This window comes from Myotis nattereri (genome assembly GCF_964212035.1).
Source record: "Myotis nattereri genome assembly, chromosome: 14".
Classification (NCBI taxonomy): Eukaryota; Metazoa; Chordata; class Mammalia; order Chiroptera; family Vespertilionidae; genus Myotis; species Myotis nattereri.
This window is the reverse complement of record NC_138089.1, coordinates 30,182,328-30,202,023: the sequence shown is the minus strand read 5'-3', so window position 1 is coordinate 30,202,023 and position 19,696 is coordinate 30,182,328. Positions and strand designations below refer to the sequence as shown.

The following is a 19,696-nucleotide window of genomic DNA, read 5'->3' as shown; positions in this document are numbered from 1 at the left end:
TGAGTGAGGGAGTGAGCGGACGAGCGGGCGGGTGAATGGCGACCACGCCGCCGATCTGCACTGGGGCGCGGGCGAGGGTTCCACTTCCCTCTCCCGCCAGCTGGTGGCCTCGGGAAGGTGGCGGCGCCGGCAGCGGCCCGAGCTGGGACGGGCCGGGGCGCGGGATGGTGGGGGAAGGGGCGTTCCCGGCGGCCGCGCCTTCCGCGGCTATTGGATTAGTGGCCTTCAGGGATGAGCTCAGCCGGATCGGCTTTCAGCTGCAGCCTCCGGGCCGGCCGGGAAGGCGGGGAGCGGGCGGCGGTGGAGGAGGGGGAGGCGGCGGCGGCTGCAGCATCCAGGGCTGGCCGCGGCGGCCGGCGCGCCCCGCGCACAAAGGCGCCCAGCCCCTGGGGAGGGCGATGAGCGCACCGCAGTCCGCGTCCGGGGCCCAGCTCCAGCCACCGCTGCCTGCGCTCAGGGCGCAGGGGAAGACGCAGGGCGTGCCAGGGGCCGGCGGCCGAGGCGCGGCCCGTGAGCCCTGAGCTCGGGACTCGCCGCCCTCCGGGTCGGGCGCAGAGCTTTGGAGCGGCTACTGCGAGGGCCTCGGCGCGCCCCCGGGATCTGCGCAGGAGGGCGCTTGCCCACTCCTACCCGATCTCTCGCACCTTCCCGTGGCGTCCGAGCGCCAACTTCCCCAAGAACGCTCCAACTCCAGGCCACCCTGCTGGGCAGAGGGGGCGCTGCTGCTGGGCACCAGCCGTGAGGACGCACCCCTGGCCCCAGGGAGCGAGCCGGCATCTTCAGGGTAGCTCGGGCGCCCCTGAGTGGGTGTCGGCGGCAACCGCCTCCCCGGGGAGTCCAGAACCTGCAGGCGTTCGCCCTCTCTTTTATGGTGAGTATTCTCCAGCTTCTGGTGAGGGGCGCCCTGAGGCGCGCGGGAGCCGGGAGCCGGGAGCCGGGAGCTGGGGGCCGGGAGCCGAGAGCCGGGATCTGGCCGCGCGGACCGCGTGCGAGCCAGCACCCGCCACAGCCGGCGCTCCTGGCTTGAGTCCCGCCCGGGTCCCCGGGAATTCCTGTCTGCCGGCTGTAGTAGTCGGAGCTGGGTGGTTTGCGCGCAGCCTTGGGGCGTTTGGGGCCAGCCCCTGGAACTGCAGGTTCGAAGCCTGCTACTTCTCTGAGTAATGGAGACAGCAAAAAAAAAAAAAAAAATTGCTCTCACCCTACCTACCCCCCCCCGCTCCCCGCCCCAGTCACCCTGCCTGGGTTTGGGTCCATGATCTGTCATTCATTGGCTGGGTGACCTTGGGCAAGTCTCCAAACCTCGATTTTCTCCCCGTAAGATGGGGATGATGATGGTACCTGTTTTTAGGGGTGCTGGTGGGATCTATGCGTGTAACGTATGCAGACCTGTGCCTGGCACTTAGGAAGCACTCAGTCAGATGTTAACTGGCATTATTATCAGCGGTGTGAGCCCAAGCGTGCCACCCAACTTTCCGGAGCTGCAGCAGCTCCCGCACGCAGTTGGCTCTGGTGAAGTAGTAGCTGTCGTTATTTATTATTTTTCTTTTTGACCCTGGGGTCGTGTGGCTGGTCGCCCGGCCTTAGCGGTGTTCGGCGCCAGTCCCCGGCCTTGCTTGGAGACAAACTTGGCGGTGCTCAGGAAGGGAGGGGGTCTCCGGCTCCGGAGTCGCGGCCAGGGGGCTGGGGGCTGAGGGCTGGCTGGGAAGAAGGGAGGAGGCTTGAGCCTGGAGGGCGGCAAACGTGTCCGGTCTGGTTGGCGCAGGACCCACCGAGGGCCCTAGCGGGGAGAAGCGGGGGCGGGGAGGTGGGGTGGGGAGAGGCTGCCCCCACCTCCCCGCAGTCAGAGCGTGCTGCCCGGGCTGTTGCGGGTTCTAAGGGAGAGGAGGGCGCTACGGCACCGCTGTCACCAGGAGGTGGAGGGCTCCCAGCTCTGGAGTCAGGCTCGAGTTCAAATTTTGCCTCCACCACCCGCCTGTGGCGTGACCTTGGGCAAGTACTGTGATCTCTCCCAGCTCGGTTTCCTCATCTGGAGGAGGTTGGAGGTGGGGGGGTGAGAGTAGTTCTCTCCTCTCTAGGAATCTTCATCCCCATCCTCCCAACATCCCCTCCCCCGCTCCCTCCACCACCCTGCACTCTGATGAGCCTAAATCAGGAAGACTTAAAGTGTAATGCTGAGTCTGGGGTAAACGCTGTTAGGATTCAGGATCTGCCTGCCCTCTTCCCTGCCGATCACTGCACCCTGCACCTGGGCAAGAGGGGATCAGGACACTAGATTTTCCCATTTTGGGAGCTGCTACCCTCCAACCAAATCCTGCAGCTTCTGTCACTCAGGCTGACGGGGAATCCCTCCTCATCCTCCAAACCCTTCATTTATTTTAAGCGCTACTGATTATGGAGTTCTTAGAAAGACAAAGTATCGGTGGCGTAATATAAACATGCTTTACACAAGGGCATAGCCTCTGATTGATTCCATTTATTTTATAATTCTTTTATTGATTAGAGAGAGATTTGTTGTTTTACTCATTTATGCATTCATTGGTTGATTCTTGTATGTGCTCTGACCGAGGGTCGAACCCACAACCTTAGCATGTCAGGATGAGCTTTAACCCATTGAGCTCCCCGGCCAGGGCCCTGATTTCATTATTTTTTTTTCTTCCTGAAAAGTAGTAATAGATGAAATTTAAGCTACATTTGGCAAACAACAAACAAAATTCAACTTGCCAGCTGCTCCATTTAAACATCTTTCCAGTTTGTATTTCTATTTTATTTCATGACTGATGCAGGAGGAAGGAGGCCTGCTTGGATGTGGGGTGGGGATTAATGAGTGTCAGCCAGACAAGAGGAGGTGGGAAGGCTCCCGAGACACCAAGGCATGTGGTGCCTGGGGAGTCTGGCGTGACTGGCCTGCAGTGGGCCATGCAGGGAGACTGGGTGTGGGAGAAAGAAGTAAGAACAGTACTTTTATGCACTAAGCTAAGAGGGTGCAGCTTCTCCCTGGAGAAGCCACCTGGAGAGTTGAAAGAAAAGGTGGGTGGGCTGCAGGAAAGGTGGGTTGGGGAGCACAGATTGGAGCCCCGTAGCCCCGTAAGAAGACCATTGCAGTAATCCAGGCCACGGAAGTGGAAGACATTGAGTGAGGGAGACAGAGAGAGGGGGGACCCATGGCAGGCACAGGGATGTGCAGAGAGGAACCTGGTTTGCCAGAGAGGGAAGGGGCTGAGGTCAGCCCTGGGCTGTGGATTCTGAGGTGCCAGTGGGTGTTTCCATGTCTGACATCTGGAGAGGGTGGAGGCTTATGGTGAAAAGAAGCCAGCTGGCTTTACAAGGTCTTTTGAAGGAGCCCTAATCTGGGGTGCCCTGAGGCTTCTAGATCCTGGGTGCTGAGGAGAGAAGGCAGGGCTGGAGACCCGATTTGGGAGAATCTGCAAGGGCTGGGAATGCCAATCAAGCCAAGAGACATGGAGAGAGAGAGAGAGGGGAGCAGAGACTGAAGATGTGACCTAAGGGGTGTCCCATTTATGGGGCAAGCAAGGTGGGCCCTGGAGCCAGGAGGTGGCAGGAAGCTGCTGTGAGCCCTACACCATCATGTGCTGTTATGTCCAAAGGAAGAGGCCCAGAGCTGCTCCAGTCGCCCACCTGGCTGTTCGTCCTGTGGAATGTCATTTGGGGTGAGCCTGGAGCTCTGCCTTCTCCAGGAAAAAGTGCAGTTCAGTCCAGTGGGTTGGGCCACAGAGACATCTGACCTGTCACCCACACACTGTGCGATATGCAAGTCACACAGGTTCCTGGGTCGAGTGGCTCCCTCCCACCTGGTGCTGCCTCTCTCTCTCTGGGTCCCCCTGGCTCCCTGCTTCCTCACCATCCCCTCTTCCTCTCTAGTCTCCCCCCTGGTATCTCAACAATGATTGGTATCTCAAAAATGATCTCAGAGACCCGTCAGGCTTACCAGAGAGACCTTCAGAATTCCCAGCAGATCCCTATTATGATAGCCTACATCAAGTCTGAGGCATGCATAGGTTCGCTTTTCTTTCAGGCATCCGAGTTTTCAGACAACCAGTTATACCAACGGGGCAGAGTGCAGCCTGGGAGAGAAATGGGGGACTAGACACGGAGATTCGTGTGTTTTCTTCATAGGAGTCTTCCCAAGAGGGTCGCATTATGCAGCACCCTCCCCCACCCCCACTCCTCCAGCTTTGCTCCAGCCTGAGCCATGCTGGGCCTCCCAGAGACCAGCTGTCCTGCAGACCCACCCACATGTGCCTGGGGTAGCCCTCTGGGCACAGGGGCAGCTGCAGCGGGGACCAGGCCTGCCAGGAAGGTGTGTCTCTTTCAAATGACCTTGCAGAGCATGCTGGCCTGCAAACCTCCTTCATCCCATCCCCTGCTCTTGTTGTTGGCTGACAGCCTGAGCTTCCGCCTTGGGGGCTCCTGGCTCAGTCACGCGTGGGAGGATTCCCATGGAAACCCCACAAGAAGGAGAGGCCGGGGAAGCCTCGTTGATTCAGCTCCAGGAAGGCAGGCGTGAGACAGTCGCACCCGGACCTGGACAGATGGCTCTCTTTGGGAGCTCCTGGGAAGGAAGGGCTTGCCCAGCCAGTTGCAGGGTGAGCCCTGTGCCTGCGTCCCGAGGGGGCCGCTAATGGTCGCCTGTGAATAAAACCTGGGGCTTCTTTAGCTCGTTCATCACTGGCAGGTTCATTCTGAATGAGCATCTTTTCATACAACAGCTCTTCTGCTTAATATTTGTACTAAGAAAATCTTTAAAAACCCCAGTCTAAGTAGGCATCATTGTCTCTTTACAAAGGTCCGGAGGTGAAAATGAGGCATGAAGACGGGGCTCCCGGAGCTCTGTGCCCCCAGTTCATGTCTCGGTGGACTGCTTTCTACGGCAGCAGGTGGCTTTTCTTCATTTGTTCAGGCCTGTGCACTGTGCAGACACTCTCCCTGGGCCAGAGCCACACCAGGTCCTGGGGACTCCAGTGAGAAGACCCAGCCCCACGTGTGTTCCCCCACGGGTGGGAGGGAGACAGCTAAGAAGACATCACGGCCCCTTGTGATTCGTCTGTGATGGAGACGGGTACAGGGTTCTGAGAACAGGGGGAGGCCTTGGTACCCCAGGCAAATGAATTACCCAGATGTGTGCAGTGTGGGGGTGAGCAGGGAGAGAGAAGGAACAATGGCAGCAGCGTGTCAGGGCATGTGGGCGGGCAGATGGTGAAGGGGTTCACGGAGGAAGATGGGCTGGGGGAGCACAGGGGAGCATTTGGGGAGGGTTAGGGTCAGGAGTCTGCACTTGATCCGGAAAGTGGTGGAGAGACGGGAGGATCTCAAGCAGGGAGTGTGATTAGACCGGCTTTGCGTTGTACAAGTGCTGGAGCATGTGTTTGAAAGCAGTATGCAGTCTATTAGAGGAATTCAAGTGGTATTAACCTGCACTGCTTTTTACAGTCCTTGTCATTCATTATTCAGACCTGTAACTGGGGCCGGCCCCTTCGGAGTCAGCTCTCCCTCGAGGGAAGTGATAGGGTCTCAGCCTTTCCTGTGGCTTCAGGCCCACGGAGGCAGCGTTGCTCTGCTTAAAAGAAGGAATGAAACCCACAGCCACCCACCACCCCAGCAAGTCTGAAGCCAAAGGCCGCACTGAGGGGAGGGCATTACACCCCATCATGACCGGTTCCTGCAGCGGTCATGTCGCCTGGCAAACCCCCTGCCTGGGCGAGCCCAGCCAGACAGGCCTCCCAGAAGGGGGTCCCGAGTCCTCGGCCTCTAAGACTGAGCGTCACATTGTGCAAGCAGCTGAGGCTTCTGAAGCATTGCGACATCAATGCTTCGTGTCTCCTCAGTTCCCTGTTGAACTGCAACCCCCGCCAGGGGCCTGGGAAGGGCGTGGGCAATCTGAGTTTTTGTGTTCTTGCTCTGCCATCGTTGAAGTCCTGGGACGGATCCTTCCGGATAATGTCACTAAGCATCCCCTCCAAGCGTGGCCGTGGACAGTGAGTTTGGTTTGGGGGAACGTGAAGGAGGCGCCTCAGGCATTGCTCAGTGTGCCCTGGGCTCCCTGGGCTCAGAGATGATGTGATTTCTACCAGGAAGTTAACGCTCTTGTATCTGCTGTGTCTGATCCTGGCCCCGGGCCACGAGCTGTGGTGGAGACCAAGGGAAATGTGACAAGCGCCCACTCCCTCTGGCTGGAGAGAGAGGGCAATGAGCCTGACTTGGCCACTACTGTGTCCCTAGCTCTTAGCACAGTGATGGCGAGCCTTTTGAGCTCGGCGTGTCAGCATTTTGAAAAACCCTAACTTAACTCTGGTGCCGTGTCACATATAGAAATTTTTTGATGTTTGCAACCATAGTAAAACAAAGACGTATATTTTTATATTTATTTTATATATTTAAATGCTATTTAACAAAGAAAAATCAACCAAAAAATGAGATCGCGTGTCAGAGGTTCGCCATCCCTGTCTTAGCGGCACAGAGCCTGGCACATGGCAGGCATTCACTGAGTGTCTGTTGAACAACGAAGGAGGACCGGAAGCAGGAAGGGTGCACAGTGGTGCCTAACAAAGGGGTGGACTGGCTGCAGCCGTGAGTCAGCTGCCCAGAGGCTGTGGCAGTGGCAGAACTGGGCCCGGTGTCCACAACTTGTGACTCTAAAGAGAGCAGACAACGAGACCTCCCTGAAGCCCAGCGTCGCTTCTCCACACCCACACGTGTGGTCGGCCCTGTCTTCAAAGTACTGAGCCTGTGTCTGCGCGAGGGGAGCCAGGAAGCCCAGGTGAAGGCTCCCCGTCCTCAGAGGAGTGCCCCTCCAGGGAGAAAAATGCAGATGAGCAGGACCAGGGCGTGCTGGCTGGCCCAGGGCACAGGGTGTGGGGCAGGCACCTGGAGGCCTACTGGAATGGGCAGGCTTCGTGGAGGAGGTGGGGCTCTCAGGCAGGACTGGGGAGAGGAGGAAGGATGGACTCAGGGCCCCACACACCTGGACAAAGACATGAAGACTTACCTGTGACTTACCCAGGTTAGGAGTTGGGACTCGGTCGCTTCCTGTCTTCTAGCTCCAGCCTTGGCCCTGTCTCCAGCTGGTCATTCTGTTTCTTTATTTTTTTTAAATTAATTTCAGAGAGGAAGGGAGAGGGAGAGATAGAAATATCGATGATGTGAGAGAATCATTGATTGGTTGCCTCCTGCGCACCCCACACTGGGGATCGAGCCCGCAACCCGGGTATGTGCCCTGAGCGGGAATCGAACTGTGACCTCCTGGTTCATAGGTTAACGCTCAAGCTCTGAGCCATGCTGGCTGGGCTGGTCATTCTGTTTCTTGATTCTGAGCCTGACTGTTGCCCTTGACAGGTTCTTTGGTAGTTGAATCCTGGCGCACACCCATGGTTGTTTCTTCAGGATGCGTTCAGATGGAGAGAGGGCAATGTTGGAGGACGGACACAGTTGAAAGCAGCACTTAACATTCCCTGGGTGCCTCTTGGGTGCCCTGTGCCATTCCAGACTTCACAGATGTCAACCCTGATCCTTGCAAAGGCAGGCGAGGTTAGCACATGGTTAGCCACACTTTTCGGATGCATCCCAGAGAGGTTAACTCCTTGGCCAGGCCCAGTGGACTGACAGGAATTCAGCCCCTGCCTGCCCTTCCTTATATTGTGATGTCACTAGTTTTCCTTAGTGGACATGAACACTCCGTCCTGGTCCCTGTCTGGGGGGAGGGGGCAGCAAAGGGGCTGTCTGTTATATGTCCACCTGGCCATGTCCCCCGTGTGGGCAGCCTTCAGGATCCCCGCCTGCCACTGATGGTGGCAGAGGCGTTGAGGCCCTGAGGCCGCAGCCAGGAGGGAGGGCACCTTGCCCTCCATGACCCCGCATGGGTCTCCTCTGAAGCTGCTGCCTGGCTGCTGCTTTCACACACCTTCAAGTCGTCTCTTCCACAGCAACAGAGCTGGCATGGTCGGGGACCTTTCCCTTAGGAGTGCCCTGTGTGGGCACCATGGAGAGGCTCTGTTCCAACAGCGCGGAGGAGGATGGTAGAGCGCAGGCTCGTCCTACTGTGGCCCTGGGGTCCATCCCCGCCCTGCCACTCACTGGGAGCCTCTCCCTGGGAGTCTGTTTCCTCTTTGAATAAAGGGGTACATGCCTCGTAGTTCCTGTGAAGCAGCTGTCACGCCGCCTGGCACAGAGTGAGTACGTATATTTAAGGTTAGCGATGGAGAAAGCTCGGAGGAGTAGAGGCAGTGGGGACTTCGGGTTCGGGCTACCTAGGGTGGGAGCAGCCCTTCTGGCTTTTACCTGTGTCACTTTGGTCAGGCTGCTTCCTCTGGGAGCCTAGTTCCCTGGTCTGTTAGAATTCCGGCAGAGGTGCCTTTAAGTGAATTACAAAAGTGGCAGATTCCAAGCCCCCTGACCTCCCAGTCAGATGCCCTTGGGCAGTCTGTGCAAACTTCCAGAGAGTGTGAGTGTGCTGGTTCAACCGATTGAGTCTCCACTACACGCCCTGTGCCTCTCACATGTTATCTTTTTTTTTTTTAAATCCTCACCCAAGGATATTTTTCCATTGATTTTTAGAGAGAGGGAAAGACAGAGAGAAATATCGATGTGAAAGAAATTGATGTTGGTTGCCTCCTGCATGAGCCCTGACCAGAGCCAGGGCCAGGGAGGACCCTGCAACCCAGGTACATGCCCTTGACCAGAATCAAACCCGGGACCCTTCAGTCCGCAGGCCGACGCTCTATCCACTGAGCCAAACTGGCTAGGGCTCACATGTTATCTTATTTCTCATAACCTGGATGAGTCTCAAGGGCTGGATGAAACCCTTTGGGTTAAATACCCCTCTCCCTCTCCCTTTCTGTCTCCTCCCTCTTACTCCTTCGCCCCTCCCTCTCCCTCCACAGTAATGAATGGCAGCAAACGGGACCCAGCACCTTGTTTGTCTGACTTCGTCTACCCATACCAGTACCTTCTTTTCTCCAGCTGTATAGTTTTCTGTTATACGGATCTGCCATGATTTATAGCCTTATCATTTACAGCCTTCAATGCAATAAAAGCAGAACTTCTTGCATATTTATGTGTGACACATGTAGTAATTTATATATATTTGTATTACATATTATATATTATACAATACATACATGATATATATTACATATACACATATATACGAATATATGAAGTTTTGCACATTTGAGAGCATATCTGAATAAATACTGGAAGTGGACTTGCTAGGTCAAGGGTGTGTGCATTTGTAATTCTGAGAGATGGTGTTAATTTGCCGCTCACTGAGCTTACATCATTTAACCTTCAATTTAGCAATGTAGGAACCTGCCTGCTTCTCCAGGAAAGTGTTGTCCAGCTTTTTGATCTTCACTAATACACCAAAAGGGCATTTCATTGTAGTTCTAATAGTTCGTTTCTCTTTTATTACGCATTTGGTAGATAGGTCATCTTTCCAAAGAAGCTGTTTGTTTTTTGTGTGTGAACTGTTTGTAGTATCCTGTCACATTTTGTATTTGGGTTGATCTCTCAGACTCATTTGTAGGAGTTTGTCATATTTATGATTTGTGTTGCACATATCTCCCCATTTTAAAACTACAAACAAGTCTAACTTCTTTTATGGGTGATTTTTGCTATGCCATTTGGTTATTTCACATTTTCGTTTCATATTTTACGTATTTGTGTCTTCCGCTCCTCTCTTTTAAATGATTAAGTGGTTTACAAGGTTTATTATTTAGTCATAAAGTCATGCATTTAAAGTATATTTAGTAATATCTGAACATGTTAATTATTAAGTTTTAGGTGAGATAACCTGAATAAAGTCCCATGATGCCAATTTTAAAAAAGAAAACTTACTAATATTTTATGGACAAAAAAAGAATAAAATGAAATACATCCAACTACTAACAATGTTTATATCTGGTTAATGAGACAGAGTTGATTTCAAGTTTTTGTACATTTTTTTGGTATTATCTAAAATTTAGAAATTAATTTAATGTTTTTAGTAAATAGACTTTATTTAGACTAGTTTTAGATTGATAGAAAAACGAAGTAGATGGTACAGAGAGTTCCATATACTCACACCCAGTGTCCCCTATTATTAACATCTTACATTAGTGTGCTACATTTATCACAGCTAATGAACCAATATTGATTATTGTTATTAACTAAAGGCCATACTTCACTCAGATTTCCTTAGTTTTTACCTAATGTCCTTTTTTGTTCCAGGATCTTATCCAGGACATCACATCGTATTTGGTTGTTATGTCTCCTTAGGCTCCTCTTGGCTTTGGCTGTCTTTATGGCCTTGACAGTTTGGAGGAGGACTAGTGGGGGTATTTTGATGGAAGTTGTCCTATGTTTTTCTCAAGATTAGGCTTGGGTTTGTAGGAGTACAACCATAGAGGTAATGTGTTATTTCATTGCATCCTATCAAAGGTACATATTAGCAACATGATAGATTAACATAATAGAAATAATCTACACTAATAAAAGAGAAAAATGGTAATTGGCGTACGGCGATACCGTTTTCATTGGCTAATCAGGGCTATATGCAAATTAACTGCCAACTAAGATTGGCAGTTAACTGCCAACAAGATGGCGGCTAATTTGCATATGTAGGCACAATGCAGGGAGGCGAAAGGGAAAGCAGGAAGAAGCCCCCTGCCACTGACAGTGATCTGAAACCCAGGGGGGAGGTAAGAGCTGGGGGGCAGGGCAAAGGCGGCCCTGGGGCCGCCTTTGCCCTGCCCCCCAGCCATGATCGGAGAATCAGGCGCCTTTGCCGCCCTGGCCAGTGATAGCAGGAAGTAGGGGTGGAGCCAGCGATGGGAGCTGGGCACGGTCGAAGCTGGCAGTCCCAGGAGCTAGGGGTCCCTTGCCTGGGCCTAAAGCGAAGCCCACGATCGCGGCGCCCCCCGCTGCCACTGCAGGTCCCCGCTGCCCGGGCCAGACGCCTAGGCCAGAGGCGTTAGGCCTGGGCAGGGGCGGAGCCTGCAACCGCAGGGAGCTGGGGGTCCCCTGCCCAGGCCTGACACCTCTGCCGGAGGCCTCAGGCCTGGTCAAGGGGCCGATCCGGTGATTGGTGATTGGAGGGTGATGAGGGTCAACTCCTCTGGCTGAGGCATCAGGCCTGGGTGGGGGGCGGAGCCGGGGACTGGGGGGATATGATGGTCCCCTTGCCCAGGCCTGAAGCCTGGGTCAGAGGCGTCAGGCTTGGGCGGGGGGGTGGAGCAAGCGATCAGAGGGAGATGGGGGTCCCCTGCCCAGGCATGATTCCTGGGCCAGAGGCCTCAGGCCTGGGCGGGGGCCAGAGCCAGTGATCGGGGGGAGATGGGGGTCCCCTGTCCAAGCCTGACACCTCTGGCGGAGGCGTCAGGCCTGGGCAAGGGGCCGATCAGGCGATCGGAGGGTGATGGGGGTCAACGCCTGAGGGCTCCCAGTATGTGAGAGGGGGCAGGCTGGGCTGAGGGACACTCTCCCCACCCTCAGCCCCACCCAGTGCACGAATTTCGTGCACCGGGCCCCTAGTATAATAATAATAATATGATAACTTGATATAGACTAAATGAGTAGATTAAGTGGTTTATATGTTTTATCAGTTTGGTTTTTGTGGTACTGTATTTTCCCCCCCAAAGATCCAGTGCTCAGATTGTTTGATTAGTTCTATTTTTTTCTATCTTATTATGCTTCATACATGTATTTTTATGCTTTTTTATTTGCTAGTATAAGACAGACATAATGGCCTTTGAGCAACGATTTGATTGAGATCCCACAGATTCTAATACATGGAATATTTCTTACTATTCTTGGTCTCTAGGTATTCTGGAACTTCTGTATAGACCTCTCTTTTTAAAATCTGGGTTGATTAAAAGAGAGTTTGTTTGTTTGTTTACAGCCATTTTACTGTTGATACCGTAGTCACATTTAAATTGGCAAAACTGCTCCATGAGAGACAGGACAGAGCCCTGTCATGCACCGAAAAATAAGGGAAGGTTTTCGTGAAGCTTGAGAAGGGCCGCAGTGCCCCAGGGCTGCTGCAGCAGGCTGCCAACAGCGCCGAGGGGTGCGCGTGGCAGGAAAGAAGGTGCTCGGCAATAGGTGGCCTACTTCTGTTGGCCCGAGACCACTGCTGCCTCCGAAGGGGAATTTCCTAACACGCCTGGTGAGCCGATCGCTTGTAAATAACACAGATACAAACAGAGTAAGGCGACGAAAGGAGAGTTTTTAAAAATGTTCATGTGGTAAGAGTTTTGTGATCCATAATTTTGTGATTAATTTCTCGTTTTGCTTCTATGTTATCAGATTCTGTATTATTTCAGCTTTTTGGGCGAGGTTTTATTTGTGGCCTAAAATATGGGGAATTTTTTTGAAATATATATCAATTAAAACCATCTTATTAATGATGCAGTTTTGGTTTTTTCTGACTTTATCTGATGTGGTCCTTTGATCTGTCATGAGCTAAAAGAGGTGAATTAAAACCACCTGCCTCTGCTGTGTATCTCTGTCTGTTCTTCCTTGTGGTTCCTGTTGCTTTTGCTCTGAATTTTGGTGCTGTTACTTGGTGTGTTAGATCTCCAATTGTGGGTCATATTCGTTATTATTGTAAAGTGTTCTTCTTGGTCTCATTTGAAACCATTTATCCTGAATTCAACTTCACTTGACTATATTAAGGCGATAGTGCCTGTTTAATTTGAGGTAGCACTTACCTGGTCTATACTTACCTGGTATATATTTGCTCTTCCTTCATTTTCAAAATTGTCAAATCACTTTGCTTTGGGGATGTCTCTTGTAAGAAGCATACTGTTGAGGGTTTTGTCTTGTTCCCCAGTCTTAGGATCCTTTCTTTTTAGTAGTTTTATGCCTTTTTGCTTCCATTGCTTTTTAAAACAAACTCTTTTCATGGTATGGTTTGTTTTATTTTGTATTGTGTCCCTTCTAAGAACTGGAAGGTTTGTATTTTTAGTTCTTCTGGAGGTAGCCTTTAGGACTACATAAAATGCATTAATTTTTGTAAAAGACTGTACTAGTTGTCTCCCTTTTGAAAAAGTGATCATAAAATTCATTTACAAATGTGGTCACGATTTTTATGTGCTTTGTGACAGCTTTTTTTTCCTGGTGAGTTTTCTTGGTTTGCCATATTTTTTTCTGTTCTTTTCCTTCTTGATTTCTCCTCTAGCATCTTTGACTATATTGTGTGCTGGTCGCTCTTTGAAAGGGCCGAACCTTCTCAGATCGGCATTTGCAGGGCATGCATGTAGAGGAGGTTCGTGGGAGCATCCAGGACAGCAGGGTCGCTCTCAGGTTCATGGTGACTGTTCACTGGACGGTGGCAGTGATTTCTTTTAGCGTCTACCCAGACAGCAGAGACCTGCAGCTGTAGCCTTCCCCCAATGCAGACCCCTCTCCCGCTCTGCCTCACCAACACACTGCTCCCTGTGAAGATGGCTGGCCCGTGGTTTTCTGTGTTAGCCCTGTTCTCCTCTTTTCTCCTCAATCCCCCTGCCTCACACCGAGCTTCCTATGAGACCCTGACCCATCCTCAGGTGGTTGCCTTATTTTCACGTCCATGTTCCTGGGTGGCCTGGGTGTCACAGGCAGCTCCCATTGCCAGGCCACAAGCCCTGTTCCCATTTTTCCTGGGTAGGAATCCTTGTTTGTCTGTTTTGTTTTGTTTTGGGAGTACAAGCAAGAGAGATCAGACAGCTTTATCCGAGCGTTGCAGCCACAGGTGGCTTGTGTAGGTGCTTTCTCACACCCCCTTTGATCCTCACTGCTTCTGGCAGCCCTTCACTGCTTTTGGCAGCCTCTCCTTAGAAGCTGTGGCTCGGGTTACAAGTGTGCTCTAGTTTTGCCGAAGATAGAATTTGCATTTCTGTGTCGCTTCCTCTCTTACCGTGGGTGATCTGGGATATCAAAAGGCGTACCTTTTTCCTGCTAACTTAGAACTGTCTGGGGCTGTGAATTTTCCTCGCTATGTGTTCTGGTATCCCTCCAGATTCAACCTCAGCCAGAGCTCTCTGGATGGCGTGGGCACGAACTGAAGCTGGGGTCTAACCATAGAAAGGGAAGGAGACGGGAGTTGAGAATAAAGTAGGAGGGTTAAAGAAGAAATGCACAGCATCTCTGCCTGTCTGCGTGGCAGCAGGCTTCCCTCCCTCTCCACCTGCACTCTGGCTGGGAGTCGTGCCACTGTGTGGGTGGGAGGCCACGGCCCGCTGGAGCAAGGGATGGAAAACACCTGTCTCCTGGTCTGTCTCCGTGGAAGATTTTCTGAGCCCAGCCACTCTCAGGCCAGGGTGGGGAGGGCACATGCCTCTGCCCTGGACAGGCTGCAGGGCTCAGCTCCCCATCTCAACTCACACCAGGGCCCCTCCAAGCGCCCTGGGTCTGGCTGGTCTCCTAGTGATGGTGGCCAAGTGCTCCTCCCTGAACACTAGGATCCTGCCTCACAGGAGGTTTCCCGGAGTGAATGCTGTGGCCAGTGTTTACACGCCCAAAGAAAGAGCTCGCCCCTCCAAAGGGAACCCATTCACGTGGGATGCCCAGCAGATAGACCCAGCGAGGAAAACCTGCCCACAGGCCAGCCCTTTACATGATTGTCTCTCAGATTCCCATGCCACCTGCGGGGAAGCGTTTTATCTCCATTCTACAGTTGAGGAAACTGGAGTCTCAGAGAGATGGAGAGAGGGATTTGGATGCAGTTCCGTTTGGTTCCAGAGCCTGGACACCAGCTCCCTTATCCCCCTGCTTCCTGCTCCTCTTGCCATGGAGACCCCACCCCGTCCTCAGACGGTTGCCTGGTATCCATCTCCACGTCCCTGGGTGACGGTGCTGGATCCTCGCTCCGTATCTCACTTCTCAGCACTGACTGGACTTTAGATGCTGTGTAAGCTCCCCAGGGCCGCCAGGGAAAGGAGATGAGGGGCCATGGCCTCTGTGTCTCCGGCCCCCATGTCTTAGGCAGCTGTGCCCCCAGCCTTGGCACGGGGCGTGCACTCTGGAATCAAATGCCACCTGGGCTCCTCTCCAGCCTCTGTGATCTTGGACAAGTCACTTAACTTCTCTGGGTGTAGTCCATATTTCTCAAAGGAAATGATCTAGGATTGCTCCGCGTACAGGCCATGGACGCTGAAGCCAGGTGGCCCCCGTTTGAGTCTTGGCTCCGCCCCTTATTAGCTGTCGGGCTTTGGTTAATTACGTACCCTGTCTCTTAGTTTTCTCATCTATCATTTGGGAGTCGTGTATATGTCATGGGGAGGCTTAAGGATTAAATGAGCTAATAATACATGTAAATCACTTAGAACAGTGTCTGGCATATGGCAAGTATTAGGCAAGTGCCAGATACATTAATTCATTATTATTAAGGCATGGTAAGGGCTCAGCCAAGGCATGGGCATAAATGGCGTCGCTGCTGCTGCTATAACCCGTGCCCTTTGCTTCCTTCCAGGAGCTTGGGCCCCTGCCCCAGCCCGGCAGAGGCTGTGGAGGTGGACCGTCCGGCAGCCTGGTCCCCAGGCCCCTGGCCCGCCCCTGGCAGCGGGGAGTGGCAGCCCCCACGAGGTAGCAGAGGCCTGAGCCGGGGCCCCTCCCGGGCGTGAACCATGGGCCAGAAGCTCTCGGGGAGCCTCAAGTCGGTGGAGGTGCGCGAGCCGGCGCTGCGGCCGGCCAAGCGGGAGCTGTGCGGAGCAGAGCCCGAGCGGCCGACGCGGCTGGACCAGCTGCTGGACATGCCGGCGGCGGGGCTGGCGGTGCAGCTGCGGCACGCGTGGAACCCCGAGGACCGCTCGCTCAACGTCTTCGTCAAGGACGACGACCGGCTCACCTTCCACCGGCACCCGGTGGCCCAGAGCACCGACGGCATCCGCGGCAAGGTGGGCCACGCCCGCGGCCTGCACGCCTGGCAGATCCACTGGCCCGTGCGCCAGCGGGGCACCCACGCGGTGGTGGGCGTCGCCACGGCCCGGGCGCCCCTGCACTCGGTGGGCTACACGGCGCTGGTGGGCAGCGACGCCGAGTCGTGGGGCTGGGACCTGGGCCGCAGTCGCCTCTACCACGACGGCAAGAACCGGCCCGGCGTGGCCTACCCGGCCTTCCTGGACCCCGAGGAGGCCTTCGCGCTGCCGGACTCGCTGCTCGTGGTGCTGGACATGGACGAGGGCACGCTCAGCTTCGTCGTGGACGGCCAGTACCTGGGCGTGGCCTTCCGCGGCCTCAAGGGCAAGAAGCTGTACCCGGTGGTGAGTGCCGTGTGGGGCCACTGCGAAGTCACCATGCGCTACATCAACGGCCTTGACCGTAAGTGCATCCGGAGCCTGCCGGGCTCCCGGGGGGTCGGCGAGGGAGGCTGGACGCAGGGGAGGCCCTGCCCCCCTCCACCGGCACTTGGGGTGCCCCTGCCGTGTGTCGAGTGTGATGAGAACGTGGACTCTGGGGACACGCTCTTGGGGTTTGATTCTCAACTCCCCTTTGCTGGCTTAGTGACCTTGCGCTGTGCCTCGGTTCCCCCAATGTTAGTGATTATGGCTGGGGCTGCGTTGAAGATCAAATGAGATAATACTGCATGTGAGTAATTAGAAGAGTGACTGGCACCTGGTAAGGGCTTTGAGTGTGGATGCTGACTTTGAATCCTTCCACCGTATAAAGGTTATCCAAATTGAGGTCCCCTGTGTGCCCAGCCTCCTGCTCACGGCAGAAGGGGAGTCGCCAGTAGAAGGCACAGTCCCTGTACGTAAGGGCCATGCTCGGAAGTTACTGAAAAATAATAAGTAATGATCACAACTATCATTTATTGACCACCCACTGTGTGCGGGGCTGAACACCCCACTTCCGGCTCTTCTTAGTGACTTGTCTGTTACAGGGGGCAGCTGCCTCTCCTCTCTGGCTGATCATCGCCTCAATGGGAATGAGAGCTGCACGTTGGGGAATCTTCTGGTTTTTTTCAAGGGGACCCAGAAATCTAGATTTTGTGTGAGCTATCCCAATTTTAAAGTTGGTCGCTGCTGAAATCAGCACGTGGGCCAACAAAACACCCTTGCAGGCTGCAGACAAGCCCGTAGGCTGCTGGGTTTGACCCCTAACAGTCCTAAGGTCTCCCTGCACTGAACATACACAGTCCTCCTGCGAGGCAGCGATGACAGAAGTGGTTACTGGTTTTAGGTTGGAGTCACTCCTGGAGGCAGGGTGGCCTCTGGACAGAGGGGCACATGGATGTCTATTCATAACAATGGCAGGACCTGGTGGGCTCACACACTCCTTGTCCAAACAGAGGTCCTGCCACACCCCTAAAAGCTCACACCCCTGATAAAGCTCCCAGAGATGGGTGCTGAAAGGCAGCATTTCAGTTTATTCGTTTTAAATGAGAGCCATAATTGTCCCCATTTTAGAGATGAGAAAACTGAAGAGTGGGGCTACAGAGAGCTAGTATCAGGTCTCCCCAGGTGTGTCAGCCTTTGAAGCTCACTTTTTTTTCATGCTTCCCCCATAAGTTGAGGGACTGAGGGTAATACTCAAGAAAAGTCAAGAACAAGGTTTTACTCAAGTAAGATTTATACTTAGGTGCAGGGTGGTTGGCTTTTCAAGGGTGGCAGGCCAACAGACATGTCTGGTACGCTCAGCTCTCTGGTATAATTGGTGACATTCTTGCTCATATTTTATTTTCTACCTTCTGGACTAAGATCGCCATTGAATGGCACAGTGTTTTCTGGTTGCTCTGATTAACTGGTTAAATCTAGGAGCAGATGAGTCTGTTCTAGGAAGGCTAGTTGAGTCATCCCAGTGCCTGTGGAGAATGTCTGGACATGGTGACCAGGCAAACCTCAGTGCTGAGAAACCCAACACCAACAACACTCGTTTAAAATCAGAATCGGAACATTTACTTGCCAGAATTGATCCCTGGACTAGACAGGTGGGCTTGGTGTATGGCTCTTGAGTCTGATCTGCCTTATTTCCAACTGCATCCTTAATGCTCAGTGCCTTTGTGTCTTTGGCAAGTCAGTCACACTAATGCCTTGTGACTCATTTTACTCATCTGTAAATTGGGACAGTATCAGATCCTTTTCATAGCTACTGTGTGTGAGATCTGGTGTGGGAGCACCAATAATATGGTAGCTGGGATTAAAGGCTGACATTGATACCCTGTGGGAGCTACCTGAGCCAACAGTTGGGCCCCAACGTGGGCTTCCGCCTGGGCATTGATTCACACTTGGGTATCATTTGGTGCTTGGTTTTCAGGTTCAAAGCTAAGGTGCTAGCAAGGTTGCAGCCAGTGGCTCTCCCACACATGATAGGATTGGAGCAATCTAGCCATGGCATCCTCCTGGGTGTGCTGCTGGGGGTGGGGAAAGAACAGTTGTGTTTGGGGCATTTTGAACTCCTGGATCCTTCAGGTGGCTAAAGGGACTTGAGACTGAAATTTGGAGTGTTCCGTCCTCCACACTGGCAGTGATTTTTTTTTTCAGGGTGGCTGAAGCTGGAATGCTCATCCAGGACTCCCGGGGAGTCCAGGATGTCATGGGATGTGAGCCTGTGGCATCTCCCATTTGGTGACAGGATTGCCTTGTCTGCTGTGCCACTGGCCTGCTCCCCCGATAGGAGTCATGTTCTCTGTCTCAGACAGGGTAGGCCTGCAGAAATGGGGAGCTCAGCTTCTCTGGGCTTCTAAAGGCCCATGGTCAGTGGGACAAGACCTGAGTATAGGATGGGCCATAGCACAGCTGCAGTGGAGTCTGGCAGGAACTACTAGGCAAGGGACTCTGTGATGCCTATAGCTGGTGACCTGGGCTGACGTCCACCAGTGGGTCCCTGGACACTGGGAAGGGTTTGGCCCTAGGGAGTCTCTGGGCAGGGAAGGTGACCCAAGGTGGGATTCTGTACATGAGAATTCCGAGCCCACAGTGGTCGTGGGATGATGGTGGGCCCTCAAACTCAGACCCTCCTGGGATTTGGCCGCAGTTAGAGACAGGCTCCAGAGCAGAAAGGTGGGGCTGCTCTCTGGGGTTGTTTCCCCACAAGATCATGGGGCAGAACTCTGCCCAGGGCCCTCACAGACCCCAGCGCCCACCAGGAGGCCATGGACAATGATTACCTCCTCTCTCTGAACCCATTGTTCTCCTTTGTATAACGGGTACGACAAAGCTCGCCCAGCACAGAGCAGGCGCACAGCGATTGATGCTCACTGCTTTGATTAACTAAGTGAGCTGGGCCGGGTCCTGGGGTTCACTTATGGATTAAAACAGAAATGGCCTTAATAGAGGCTTCTCCTCTAATGTGATTAAAGTAAGCTATACCATTTTCTCAAATTTTGAATATTTATGACTGTCAAAGCAAGACTTAGAAAGTGCTAACTGCATTTGACTCTGAAGCATGTGTTTGTTGAGGGAAGAGCTCCGGAAGTGCTCTTTCCGTTGCCAATGCAGTTCTTCAGCTATGCCCTGGAGCAGACCGCTCAGCATCTGGGGTTTGCTCTAAAGAGCTGCAGGCCTCCTGGGGCCTCTGCTACCTGAGTGAGCTGAGACACGATGCGCCGCCAGGCAAATGGGCAAGTTGTCTCCAGGTGATGGGGCCCGGGCCCAAATAATAACAACAGCAATAACTGATACTTATACAATAACAGCAAAAACTAATATAGTGCTTAGTCTGTGCTGGACTGTATTCTAAGCACTTTACAAATTCTAACTCCATTCTTGTAACGACTATGAGCTAA

General features: G+C 53.2%; 1 protein-coding gene across 1 annotated transcript in view; it reads left to right on the top strand.

Annotated features, from left to right (window-relative positions):
* The first annotated feature begins 599 nt into the window (after positions 1-599).
* SPSB4 (splA/ryanodine receptor domain and SOCS box containing 4) overlaps positions 600-19,696 on the top strand; it is a 66,952-nt gene continuing 47,855 nt past the window's right edge. Inside the window, exons 1-2 of the mRNA XM_081106518.1 lie at positions 600-871; positions 15,443-16,290. Coding sequence (XP_080962644.1) covers positions 15,597-16,290 — 694 coding nt within the window. The 5' untranslated portion in view covers positions 600-871; positions 15,443-15,596. The remainder of the gene's footprint in view (positions 872-15,442; positions 16,291-19,696) is intronic.